General features: G+C 43.3%; 1 protein-coding gene across 4 annotated transcripts in view; it reads left to right on the top strand.

Moving 5' to 3' along the window:
• The window catches only part of SGCD (sarcoglycan delta), a 498497-nt gene that overhangs the window by 302617 nt on the left and 181442 nt on the right, over positions 1-14438 (top strand). For 3 of the 4 annotated variants that reach the window (XM_037906780.2, XM_027820892.2, XM_043553161.1), the window contains one exon: positions 264-449. In XM_037906780.2, the coding sequence (XP_037762708.1) occupies positions 264-449 (186 nt within the window). The remainder of the gene's footprint in view (positions 1-263; positions 450-14438) is intronic. The other variant, XM_037906781.1, reaches the window with a different exon arrangement.

The following is a 14438-nucleotide window of genomic DNA, read 5'->3' as shown; positions in this document are numbered from 1 at the left end:
GTGGTCTCGATGGGAGTGTGCATCACACAGTGTGCGCTTCTATAAAAACTGTATTATGATGTATATAAAATGAGCTGTGAAAGGAACAACACAGAAACAAGCCACAGGGAGACGCACTGTCCAGCTGGTAATTTCTGAATTTAAAAATGCTCTGATCAGCATAGATCCATGTCCCAAGACAAGTCATTCTCACAAGACATTTCTCACCATATGATTCGTCCTGCAGCATAACGGTCATACTTATTTTTCTGTGCTTGTTTCAGATGCCCCAGGAACAGTATGCACACAGGAGCGCCATGCAGAGCTCGGAAGGCCCACAGGTATACAAAGTGGGGATTTACGGCTGGAGGAAGAGATGCCTCTATTTCTTTGTGCTACTCCTAATGATTTTAATCCTGGTGAACCTTGCCATGACCATCTGGATTCTCAAGGTTATGAACTTCACAATTGTAAGTAGGGGTTGCCAAAACGGGGAGTGAATATTTGGGGACGCCAGTAGAATTTCTTTCAGGCATCATAGATAAGATACAGCTTAATGGTGTTTGGGTTCCCAAGGAACACATTATGGGCCAAGTGTGAAGGTCCTCAGTAATCTACTTCATCTCCTGGAGAGGGATTCTCAAGGCTGTATGCAGTTTTATCAAGCCTAGGCATTCAAAAAGCATGTGTTAGGTCCCCCAAAATAATGAAATTGGCTGAAAAATCATATTTGAAAACATGATAGATTTGGGATGGTTTTTACTTGTTATTTGTCTCTGTTTCTGAGCCTTTTTGCTTCACGTTTTTCAGCTTTTCTTCCTAAGGGCTAGAAGCTTTTTTTTTTTTTTTTTAAATGAAAGATGTGATTCGAACGTAATTACGTCTCCAGAAACTGAGGCTTTATGAAAAACACCAAAAAATTGTGTAACTTCTGAGAAAATAAGAGCTGGCCATATTGCATATCTTATTTAGATGAAATTAGTAGAGTGTCGTCTGTTCCTCTGGATGCAGGAGTTTCCATCTGGTTCTCCTGTTAATACGTTAAGCAGGAGTGACCTGGTGACTGGGACCCAGATATAGGGCCCAATCCAACTCCCACAAAGTTCAATGGATAAACTCCTGTCAAACTTAATGGGAGATCTACTACACAGGGATCCATTTCACCCTCTGGAGCCAGTTCTATTTACGCTCTTTTGTGAGGAGTTAACTTGTGCATAGACTTTTAGTGGGCCCTCTGCGTGGGAGTGAGTTTCACCTATAGTACACATGGAAATAGACTAAAAGTCAGCATACAGTGAAACATCGCACCATGACACACTAAATCCACATATCAGGAACTTCTGTTATAAAGCCACTTACCGTACTCCAGTTGATAACTGAGCTGAGCAGAGTAATAACGATAGGATTACTTCTTGAGGAAGGGAGAACTTTGTCAAGCTGATCAGGTGGAAATTGATTAGGAGCATCAAGGTCTTTAGGAGGAGCTAACTTTGAAAATGTAACCACAGAGCTATCTCATGGGAGAGCTGGCAAGATCAGATTCCACCTGGTCAGTTTCTTAGATCTGTGGGTCCTGATGTGAGTAGCACTTTTGAAGAATCTCATCTTTCTTTTTCCCCTTTCTTCACTTGATTCTGTCCAAGCTCTGATCAGCCCTAAGCTACGTTATCTCTTTGACAGTCAGTGAGAGGCTGAGTAAATTTATTGTATCCAACAGACTAACTACTATGCCATTATAATTTGTCGCGCTCATATTCTCTAACTGTTGCACTTTCAGGATGTACAGTAAATGGCAATGCCTACGTACTGCATGTGTGCTTTGGGAGCAAAACATTTTAAAGCAATAATCTAGAAGAAATTAGCTATTACCCACAGTTAACTAAGGGGTGAACCAAACTTAGGAGTGATTAAAGCTATACCAAACCAGTTATTTACTTTGATGGGATTAGTGCCATTATTAAGCAAAACTTGTGTCTTCTTATAGTAATACATTTTAGAAAATAGCTGCTGGGACATGAATTTTGCTGCAGTGTTGGAAAACTGCTCTTATCCCAGCTATTAATACCTGGTTGTAAGCCAGTGTTCTAACTCACCAGCCTATGCACCAAAGAACACTCGCCAGCCACTGGATTTCAGTCCCGTTGTCTTCAGAGACTCAGCTTTATTTCTGCAAAATAACATCAGTTCAACATATCAATCGTATCCTTTTTCCCTGGCCAGGGTCTTCTGCAGGGGCCTATCTATGCCCTGCAGGATTATGTTCCACAGGCCCTCTGTCTGTGAGTCTAGGCGAGCCTCTACTTCCTTCTTGATTGTACTCTGCTGGGCATCTGCTTGATATGGAAACTGGGTTCTTCCTCCTGACCCAGGGACTCTTGCAGGAGCCTGCCTACAGCTCTCCAGCTCAACTGAGCTACTTGCTGGCTTGTATGAAGAAGAGGTGATCTTCAAGCTATCACCTGATCCCTGGCCTTACAGCATCAGTGAATTGGTCACAGGTAGGGCTAGGCCCAACTCCTCTTAAAAGGCCAGCCACTCTGTGACACTGGTTTTGTACCAGTCCCAGGGTACAATAGATTCCAATAGGTATTTCATTCATTCATTTTCATAACGTGTAAGTTTATTAGGCAGTGAACAGTCTGTGTTGATGATAATACAGGCTATAAATCCTGAAGCCTGAAAGGGGAACTGTTTGGTAGGGGTTTGTAAAACCTATGCTCAGGTATAAGGAGATAAGTTTGAATCACACCGTGAAATGAAATGCACGTGTACACCAATATCCAAACTGTGTCACAGACACAAAGCCACAAAACCCAGGGGAATGCTGTGTTTCAGTGGGCACAGTATTTCAATTTTTACTTTTGCTCCCAAGCACTGCAGCCCCAGATAGGTGTGTGTGACCCGGAGTGAATGAATCAGTCCCTGAGGAAAGAGTTCACTACTATTAGGTATCCGTGTAGAATCAGTTCTGTTACCCAACTGTCCGAGATGGGTCTGGTCCAGAAACACACACATTTTTGGAGTCCTTTCCTCTCCCCGCCCACGCTCTTTTTCTCCTAGTCTATGAATGGGTGGGGCCAGTGAGTCATGTTTCATATGCCAAGTGCTGGGTAATAACATGAGAGGATTCCATTCTTATTAAATTAAACTGGCTCACTGTTAAATCAATTATGTATGGAACTGCTCAAACTGCAGTTTATCCCCACCCCCTCCTCGTCATATGCATGATGCACAGAATGCCTGGTGTCTTTTCCAGACATTTCCCTTCTGCAACCCATGATCTTCCCTCCAAGTTCCATGAAGGTTACTACAAGTCAGGACATGTGTTTTAGAGATGGAGGTTTGAAGTCCTGCCTGGATCTTTCTCCTCTGGTGTACCTGTTCCAGTTCTCACCGCTGAATGCAGAATGATAATGGCATGTCTGCAATCCCCAAAAGGACGATGTGTTTCTCTTGTAAAGACAAAACTCTGTGTTGAAGGAGGAGATTTGTCATCTGCAGCAAAGGAAGAATCACTGCTGAGTGGGGAGGAGGTTTTTTGGCCTTTGGCTGGTAGGCAGTGAATGAGGATATTGATCTGAGCAAGGCTGGCCCCTGAGAAAGACATTGCTGTGGCAGAAGCTTTTAACACTGCAAAGGAATTCTCAGAGTTTCCCTGAGGGAGAACTTAATCCTTCTGCCTGCAAGCTCTTTTGATAGGTGTTGGTGTCCCCAAGCCGGGGCAGACCAGCTCTCTGACTTCCACGGTGAACTGCTCTTGCTCCAGACTGGAGCTGGTGAGAAGCACCTGTGGGAGAGGATAGCTGAACCTGATGGCAATGAGGCATTAAAGCAGCTGGCATGGCTGTCCCTGCTGGTTTGGTAGGGACCTGGCAGATTCACGTGGATGGGTTGCTGAGGGAAGTTCTGGCTCTGCCTGGTGTTGTATCCTGATCCTGGAACAGAGAGAGTCAGGTGAAGCCAAGGAGACAGCATTGAAAACAGACAAGGAACAAACAGACGTGGTGGGTCCAGGCTCCTGCAGCCACTGCACTTCCTAGGGCTCTGCACCACTGCGTTGCAGAGCATTACAAGCTGTGTGTGTCGGAGGGCGGAGCTGCATCTGAGTTGCCCCAATGGGAAGTCCTCCTTTTCGGAAAACCCCTTTAAGGACCTCTGCATTAAATATATTTAGGGTCAATTTTAATTTTTAAATAATGAATGGAGTAAAATTCTCCAGCTAGTGGCTGCAGATAGGCAAAAGCCTTAATTTTCCCCTGCTCTGGTACGAGGAGGTGAGGGTCATTCTAGGGAGGCAAAACAATTTAGGCAGGACGTTAGCCACAGAGCCTGACAGGTCTGAGCTACCTGCAGGGAGGAGGGACATCCCTTCGGCAGGCTGCCAGCCCTTCCAGAAGTAGGAGAAAGTTGTTCTTCGAGAGCTTGCTCAGTTGATTCCATTCTAGGTTTGTGCATGCCCAGGTATGCCGTTGTCTGAATTTTTTGCCTTAGCGGTATCCGTAGGGCTGGCTCTGGCGCCCCCTGGAGTCCCGTGCTCATGCACCAGCGTGTATGAGGTGCCGCCGGCCCTACACCCTCTCAATTCCTTCTTACCGCCCGTGATGTTTGGTCGGAGTGCCTTCCTCTTGCTTTGCAAGTGTGATAGTGGTTCTGTTGCCTACTGGTGATTCTCTTGTATATAGTTGATAGATAGTAATTAAGTGTTAAGTGTGACAGGTTTCAGAGTAACAGCCGTGTTAGTCTGTATTCGCAAAAAGAAAAGGAGTACTTGTGGCACCTTAGAGACTAACCAATTTATTTGAGCATAAGCTTTCGTGAGCTACAGCTCACTTCATCGGATGCATCGATGAAGTGAGCTGTAGCTCACGAAAGCTTATGCTCAAATAAATTTGTTGCATCCGATGAAGTGAGCTGTAGCTCACGAAAGCTTATGCTCAAATAAATTGGTTAGTCTCTAAGGTGCCACAAGTACTCCTTTTCTTTTTGGTAGGTGTGAGAAGTTACTAGTTTGTTAGAGTCCCAGCAGGGACTTTGCCCCAGGGTGGGCCATGGCCCGGTCCCCGGGCTTCAAACCATGCTACACTTGTGGTAAGCCTATGTCAGTTAGTGAGCCTCATAGCATTTGCCTAAAGTGTTTGGGGGAGTCACACACAAAAGAAAAGTGCAAAATCTGAAAGAATTTCAGGCCAAGGACCCAGAAGGAGCGGGATATTCCCCTAAGAGCCCTCCTCATGGAGGCCACACTTCACCTGGCGTCCCCTTCTCACCCCGCAGCTCTCCCCATAGAGCTCCAGTGACCTGAGCTCCACAGGGAAGTTCTTGCAATACAATGAGTGCACATTATATCCGGCAGGTCTGTTCATTGCACAGCAAACCTTCTGCTGGAGAAACCTCAGGGGTGTAATGAATGCTGATAATGGAGAGTGGGGAAGGGAGGGGGGGGACCCCTTCCCAAAGCAGAGCTGTTCTTATGGAGATAACAATCTACTCCATTTGCACCAAATCAAGTGAAATACCTTTTGCACTTCTTTAATCCCATCTACTCCTTTCCCCCCATTCATGGCTTGCAGAGGCATGCTTCCCAATGCAGCCCTTTATAAAATCCAAGTCTTAGCTGTGGGACATTTGAACACTAGTGCTATTGAATAAAGAGTGCTTAACTCATGTAATTTGGTATTTTGTAAGGTTAAATGTTCGAAGGTTTAAAACAGAAACGAAATATCTGCACTTCTCTTTTTGCAGACTGATTTGAACAGCAATTCCATGTTCACGCGGGGCCTGTTTTCCATGGCCTTGCATCTGGGGACGTCATTCACGCCTGTGCGTAAGATTTGACACCTGGTTTGCACAGCAATGAATGGCTGCACCAGATGCAAAGCAGAGGATAATCAGACCCATGGTGTCCAATGGGCACGTATTCTTATGCCTGTGCAGAGCTGCGTGATGTCAGTGGGCTCTGCAAAGATTCATTCTTGGAGCTCCAATTGCAGGAGTGTAGCCCAAGTTCCTATTTGAGTTCCGCTTTTCATAATGTCTAATAAGGTAGTTGTTTAACAATGGACCTTGCTGTTAACTGCCTTTAATGAGTACACACATACCTATGTACATATATGCTTGGTAGTTAGATGCTAAGGACCTGTGTTTTGACAATTACTGTAATGAGTTTAGACCATCTTTAAATAGTGTTTTGTTGTATAAATTTTCAAATATAACAATAAAAGATGTACTTATTTAAGCACACAAGAAAACAGGTTCCTAATTTCAAATAACATGAGGCCAGGTACGCTCATAGAATGAGGAATGACAAACCATTGGCCACCTTCCACAAGGCTAGAATCAGATGCCTTTTATTACAAATAATGTAACAGTTTAAAACATTGCCCATGGGGCCCATCTGTGGAGACTCTTGGATAACAGCAAGACAGCTAAATAGAGTTGATAAGAGAGTAATGGCCAATAAGCTGCATTAAATGCCAAATGTCAAACTGCACTTCTGCTCATAAAGCTAATCAGGATTGGCTCACTGCTTGCTTATGCTCCCCCTGTGTTCCTATTTGTTATAGCCTCAGTCAGTTATTTCATCATATTTGTAGATTGTAAGCTCTTTGGTTAGGGGCTGTCTTGTCATATTTGTGTAGAGTGTCTAGTGGCCCTGATCCCTGATTGAGGCCACCAGACACTATCATAATACATATATTTGTTCCAAAGTCATCTTGCAAGATGACAATTCCTGCAAAGCACAGACCCTATAAAATCATTTACAAGGAAACTATTTTGTAACTTCCAACTTCCACTGGTCCCTAAAATCAGCACCACAGGGTAAAGCCAGTGTTTCCTTCCAAACGGATGTGTGCCAGCATCTCTCATCCACATGGGTAGGAGAACCCAAAATATAGGGAGATTTTAGGTTCCCTGGCCACGTTAACGCTCCATCCACACCCTGGCTCCATTTCCCCCTGGCACAGGAGGGTGTGACGTTGTTGCATGCAAAGAGCAGAGAGGGAGTTGCAAGTGTTGCGTGGAGATTTCTGCAAGTCCAGGCTGACCTGATTTCTGCAAATCCATACCTGCCGTGTTACATCCTGTGTTCACCTTCTGGGAAATGGAACAAAGGAATTGCCAGACTGCATCAGACTAGTGGTCCATCTAGTTCCATAACCTATCTCCAACAGCGACTAGAATCATAGACTATCAGGGTTGGAAGGGACCTCAGGAGGTCATCTAGTCCAACCCCCTGCTCAAAGCAGGACCGATCCCCAACTAAATCATCCCAGCCAGGGCCTTGTCAAGCCTGACCTTAAAAGAATCCTGCTGTAGGAAATTGAAGTAATCTGCCCATACAAAAGATTCTTGCTAACCCCTGTCAGTCAGAGATTTACCCTAATCATAGCTCACAGAAACCCCCCATTCTCCTTCCTGTGCCCCTCAAGGATTTGTAGGATTTGGGGTTTTTAATACCAGCTTCTGGTATCTCTTAACATTAAACATTGCAGAGGAACAAACCAACACATCTGTTATGTTTTTTGTTTAAATAAATTAAGTCTCATATAAAGCTGAAAATGTATATTTAAATATTGCAAGTGAATTGTTAACAACTTAAAGAGGTTTCAGAGTAGCAGCCGTGTTAGTCTGAATTCGCAAAAAGAAAAGGAGTACTTGTGGCACCTTAGAGACTAACAAATTTATTTGAGCATAAGCTGTAGCTCACAAAAGCTTATGCTCAAATAAATTTGTTAGTCTCTAAGGTGCCACAAGTCCTCCTTTTCTTTTAACTTAAAGAGGCTAAATGTTGCTGCTGTATGCGATATAAAGGCTAAGTAGTAGTACTATCTTGATTTCTTTATTAAAAGACCATTAAAAAGATGAGCTTTGTAAAGTTGGTTATAAAGAGTTATTTTAATACAATTAGTCCCCCTGGTGTGTAAAGTACCTGCCACATTTTAATTACATGAAAACAGTAGAGTAATAACACAGCAGTGAAGATGGATTAGAGTCAGGAAAACTCATCTCAGCTAATAGGTGGGCTTCTCTTCTTAATGGTTTAAAGTAATAGGGTTTGTTTTAATTATTTTTTTTTTGTTAAAAAATTCTTCTGAATAAAATGTGATCATACAGTCTGGGCTCCCTTGTCACTGGTTTCTCTGGGGTCTCCCAAGAGGTAAGAAGATATTTTGCTCTGCCAGCATTAGAAGCAAAAATACTCAGCCTTGCGGCTTAAAGTTCTCCCTCTATATTTTAGAGCTACTGTAATCAATCAGCTAAAAGTGGTTAGGTTTGGAATTAGATTTAAAGTTGCATCAGCTTTATTGCCTCAGGGGCCACGTTTCTCCCTCTCTCACAAAAATTGTACATTTTCCCCCTCTTAATTCATTTTGTTCTTTTTATAAGATGAGTAATACATTTTTTGAGCTTTTCTACTTGACTCAGGCACTTCGTATATTTCACCTTGTTTCAAGTTCACCTCTCTCCAGGTTCTACAGAACTGCTTCTCTAGATGTAAAGGCCCAAATCTTATAAGGCTCCAACCATGACTACAATGCAATGTATGATTCTCTAGTGCAGTGGTTCTCAAACTGTGGGTCGGGACCCCATTTTAAGGGGGTCGCCAAGGCCAGCATTAGACAGGGACCCAGGACTGAAGCTGAAGCCCGAGCTCCACCCCGGCCCTGTGGTGGCAGTGCCCGGGCTGTGGCCCCCTCTCCCCCCACCCAGGGCAGTGGGGCTCAGTCTCCACCCTCCTCCCGGGGTGATGTAGTAAAAGGGGGTTGTCAGAAAGGTGTTGCGGTGCAGTGACGTCTGAGAACCCCTACTCTAGTTCTATACAACAATAGAGTCCCATGAAACCCTACTCTAGTTCTATACAACAATAAAGTCTCATTGAAGTCAATGAGAGTTTTTTCAGGATTTCACCCCATGGATTTTTCCTTGGAATTCTGCACACCAAGTTTTCATTTACTCCCTGGTAGAATGAGAAATGTTTTTTTTCCTGGTTTCAGAGTAGCAACCGTGTTAGTCTGTATCTGCAAAAAGAAAAGGAGGACTTGTGGCACCTTAGAGACTAACAAATTTATTTGAGCATAAGCTTTCCGACGAAGTGAGCTGTAGCTCACGAAAGCTTATGCCCAAAAAGGTTTTTTTCTGTTATCAGAGATCAAATCTCCTTGTTGTACCCTGTATGAAAAAGAGGCTCACCTCTAGAGTCTTTTTAAGGGTAAATACAATACTTGTTAGCCTCTAGTCATTTGGTATCTGATGTAGTAGGTGATTTTAATGCACATTTTTGTTAGTAGCTCAACCTTTTCATTACAGAGTTTCTGCCATCCCCGTGGCATATACCATCCAGTCACGGTGACCCGCCGCTCTTCAATTCACCTGTTTCTTTTGGGACCTCAATCTCTGACATTGCCTCATCTTTATTACCAAAAAAGAAAAAAAAGCCCGTCTTCTGGGATTCGCATCTCCCCAACTTCCTCTCTTGTGAAGATTACTGCAAAGAAATCATGTAGTTTGTCAGCAGAGTCCTTATCCTCCTCAATTGTTCCCTTTATCCCTGATGGTCCAGTGATTCTTTTGCCGCCTTCTTACTTCCAATATACTTAGATAATTACTTCTTGTTTGTTTTCATGCCTTTGGCTATTTGCTCTTCAAATCTCCTGTTCGAGCTCCTAATTTCCTTCTTACACTTCATCTGCCATAGTTTATGCTCTTTTTATTGCTTTTGTGGGCTAAATTGCCATCTTCTGAAGAGTACCTCATTGATTTGAATAGCTCCTTGAACCTTACTACTAGGCTGAATTCGGTTTTATCTTTAAACATACAAGGGTTGGGGTTTTTGATTGATTGATTGTTTTTTGTGTTTGTTAATTTAACAGGATTTCTTTATTTTACCCTCACTAACGACTACATCAAAAGCCAAGTCTCCTTCAGTCCATATTCCTCTATGCTGTCTGTCGATGCCTCTTTCTCATTCTGTCTGGAGCTTCTCTGGACTTTATACAGGTAGACTGCCAATTTAATTACGTAGGTACTACTTTGTGAGTGGATGGTCTTAAATCAGTACAAGAGCTTCTTAAATCATTTCAGTTTAAATCGATTACAGGCTTAAACTAGAGTGATTTAAGACACTCCTAAAACCATTAAGGATTGTCCACACACAGACTTGCTCCCGCATAACTAAATTGGTTTAATATCACTCCTTTTAGTTAAAGTGGTGCAGTTTTGTGTGTAGACCAGGCCTCAGAGGAAAAGATTAGGGACCTCTCCAGCCAGATCTGTGTTTATACATTATCAGCACAACTCACAAGCACTATGCTCCTTCCAGCCACTCAATTACAATCTTACCTGTTTGATTTGATAGCACTGATATAAATAAGGCAAAGTGTAAGGCCAGAGAGACTCAGGTCCACAGACTTCAGAGAGTTGAGATTTATTAATCCCAAAATTAACTCCCCAAATTAAATTTAAAAAAGTTTCAAACTGAAAGAAAAATTTCTCATTCACTGGAATTCCCACGCAGTCCAAACTCCTCTGCCATCACTCTAGGGGAGGGTGGTGTACAGAAAGGGAGATTTTGTGATGGGAGCTGCATTGATCAACCTATTGAATGAAAACGGTCAGTTTAATGATAGAGCAGATTATGCCAGTGATGAGATGTAAAGGGCACGGTAGCTAATACAAAGGAGATCCAGTAATCAAATATGTGGAACTTTTTTCTGTGCTTTAAAGCAGATTACAAGGGCAGATATGCTGCCCCCACTCAGTACATTTTCATATGAGAGATTGCGCTGTATCACAAGCCTGCAACACGTGGTGCTTTCAACATGTGCTTGCAGTTCAGTGCATGCGTACAGACTTAACGTCTTCTGGCAGATCTGGTATCTAGGCCCAGCTATTGAGTTAGAACAGCCAGGTTCCTGAACATCTACACAGCAAGGAAATACATCACCACATTAAAAATACATTACTGCTTTGTTTAGTCTCTCCAAGAACAGAGATAAAAATAGAGTGGGAGGGGAGGTGAGGAGCAGGAGATTTGTAATGTGATATGGAGCATTGGGACTCTGTCTCGCCAGTTCATTTCCATCCGGGTCAGCAGTGACTAAAAGTTGTTGTTCTCTGATAACTATCATACGTCCTGCAGTAGATGAAGGGGACTGATAAGCTAGGAACGGTTCCTAGTGAGATGTGTCCACATCACGACTGTCATCCTTTGGTGAAAGTTGCAAAAGAGGGGCACTGATGGGGCGGTATGCCACGTCACCCCCAACCTCCTTCAGGAACGCAGACTGATCTGAGACCTCCTTGTTTGTAAACACCACCATCTCGTTGATATAGTGTTTTAATCCCTCCACCAATACATATCAGTATCCTCACACCTTTACGTTGTAGCTCAACTTTCTAACCCCTTCTCCAAAAGATGTGGGGTTGAGGGGGGCTTCAGGTGTCCCTACCGGAGCCAGCAGCCCCAAGCAGCTCAAGGGGCCCCCTATTTGCTTTTTATTATGTGTTGGAGGGGACAAAATATTCCTGTTTAGAGCCCCAATGGGCTAGCACCACCTCAGGTTCCTACTCGGAGAACTCCCTTTGTGAGGGTCTGCTAGCCTTCTGTTTCTCTCCTTCTCCCCGCCGCCGCTGAGCATGCCTTCCTGTGCCCTTTTACACCATTTCCCTGTTAATGGGCTGATTGGCTCGTTGACTCACTGGCCCCAGTCTGGCCCAGTAATCTGGTACACCTCTCTCCAGGCCAGGGAAAGCTAGTTAGTACTACTAGTGACCAGAGTGCTGGCTCACGTTCTAGCCCTCCCGCACTCTGTCACACAGGCCAAGGGTTAAACTGGCCTGAAGATTGGCCCTACGTTTCACCCCTTCAGAACAGTGCAAGGATCCTGCACATTGACCATTTCTTGGGCCCTGTTCATTCTTCCCTTACATTAATTCTTGTGCTGTGGGAGCGTTGACATGCAGGCCTTGTACTGCTCCCTCTATTTGGTGCCCTCCTCTGTGCTGTGCCCTCAAGTTACAGGCGGAGAGTGCCGGCTGATGAGTACTCCTGTCTACGTAAGGAAGATCCTTTGGCGCTCCAATCCCTGCTGCGCTTTAGTGGGACGAAGAGCTGAGTGGAGCCTGATCAGAAGGGGAGCAGATACATGCTACAGTAGCACTAGACTACAAAGCCAAAGGACAAGAAAGGAGGGAAGGAACCATCTTGCTTTCTATGTGTGTACAGCGCCCAGCACAATGGGGTCCTGGTCCGTCACTAGGGCTGCTAGGTGTGACAGTAAGCTAAGTAATTAAAAGAGTAGGGGAAGAGAGAAAGGGAATGTAAGAGGGGGCAAACGAAAAATGTGTGGAATCATTATGCCAGTTCTGAAAGACCACAGTTTGCCACTTTGAATCAATACCATTGCTACAAATGGGCCAAGAATGCAAAATTTCATTTCCTCCAAAGTTTGAGGAGTCTTGGTTCAGCCCATTTTTATAGAGAGGGATGAGTCATGAACTTTCAGTTCCAAATCCCCCTTTGCCAAACTTCTGGGGTCTTGTTCTGGACTTCTCTCTCATCTTAAGAAATAAGTGACTTCACATTAGCATTCTTCCAAGTGCCAACAAAAGGCAATCTTCAGACTAGAATGTCCAAAGTAGACATAGATCTGTATCTAAGAGAACACGTAAAAGGTATTCTTACAACGGTGCATAGCATTGGTAAAATGCTGGCAATGGGCTTGTTCTGTGAATAATGTATAATCTGATTTTCCTCATATTCTTGCCTTCTGATATAAGAAATGACTTAATTCAGAAATGTATAGAAGAACAGCTGAACAGAATTGATCATCTGGATAGTTAGTTTTGATAATCTCTGTTGTTTTGATACTTCTGGTCTATCTGGTGCTTTCTGTTGCCCCCCAATATCCTGTTCATCTTTATGATGAATCACCTAACAGGCATTGCTATACGCAGAATTTAGTTGTTCTAGAGTACCTTTTCTGTGTGGTTTTCCTAAAGGCTAATATGCCGGTTGGGTCAATTAGCATCCCCCTCTGAGTGTCCATGATTTATGCCTGGAAGTACAGAGCCGTCTTGTAAAGAACTCTACTGAAAAAGCAAAAACTGTCCATTTGCAACAGGACTGCAGTGCCTGTCAACTGGAAGAGTTGAGTGTGAAGTGGGTTTGGGTGTAATAAGCCTCCATTTGGGATGAAAAAATTTTTTGTTTTGAAATTTAAATTAATCGACAGTAAACTTTTTTTAAATGTTGAAAACAAAACATTTAGAAATGATCAAAATGAAGCATTTCAGTTGACCTGGTTTTTATTTTTTACAAGAGTTTTTGAGATTTTGACTTTCTGTCCTGATGCGGAATGGGAAATTTTTCTGAAATCTCAAATTCTTGTGGGACAGAAAAACTTGTTTCCCTTCCAGCTCTGCTCCCCCATTCTGTCTGGGTACAGTGAACTCAGTATTAAGTGAATGGCATGGAATTTAAGGAAGTCCACTTAACATTGTCTGGGCTTTGGAGATCTCAAAGAAAGATGAGCGAGAAGAACTGGGACCAGATTCTGATCTCAGAATGGTGTAAATGGGGAATAACTTCATTTAATTACACTTGCATAAAAGAGAGAAGATTCAGGTCTTAGAAATTTGTACCCTATTCTTTGCATGCTATATTGTCATATACAGCTGGCCAAAGGGGGTGGAAAATGCTACCATTCTGTATGTCTAAATTACTACATGAGATGCAAGGAGCCAGGCAGTGAAGAACCGGGCCATCTGTCTCAAAGCACCAATTTATGTGTCTTACTGTTGCAGACTAGCAACAGAGCTGCGAGATCACACTCCATTGCAGTGGTATGAAGGGACAACCCGGTTGGTTAACAGCAAAATGCGGTGAGCACAGGCAGATTTATAAAACAGATTCAAGTAGGCCCACCCTAGCAGGGATTTGAGCCTTTTCCTTTTGGATTCCCACCATGTTCTCATCCACCCAACAGTGCTGCACTCTTCTTTTCCTTTTTAAATGAGATAGTAACTACTTGTGAAATTACAGCAATCTCCTATATGAAATTTGTGATTATTTGCGTTTAATTAAAGGCTGCTCCTGAGAAAATGAAGGGCAGCTTAACCTCAAAGTGTAAGCCTCTAGTCTACGTCACCAGTAATTCCTTCTAAATGAAGTCTTTGCAGTTCCCCAAAAACCTGTTTACTCCTTCAGATGGATCCCTGAAAACTCTTTTATTCGAAATGACCAGGGGATTTTGATAAAAGATTCTTTAGTATAGCTTTAACCAGATCATTTATAGTTTAATTCGTCAAAAGCCAGGTCAGTGGTGTGTTTCTGAAATGTGCATATTTAATCTTCTTTAATTGCCCGAATGGTTATTCCATTTACACAGTAGCCCATTCAGGGACCTCCTGTTGCAAAGTGTTGCAAATGTATCTGTTTCCACAGCTCTGTTAAGGGC

The sequence above is a fragment of the Chelonia mydas genome, chromosome 8 (genome assembly GCF_015237465.2).
Source record: "Chelonia mydas isolate rCheMyd1 chromosome 8, rCheMyd1.pri.v2, whole genome shotgun sequence".
NCBI lineage: Eukaryota > Metazoa > Chordata > Testudines > Cheloniidae > Chelonia > Chelonia mydas.
This window is presented reverse-complemented; position numbering and strand designations above follow the sequence as displayed.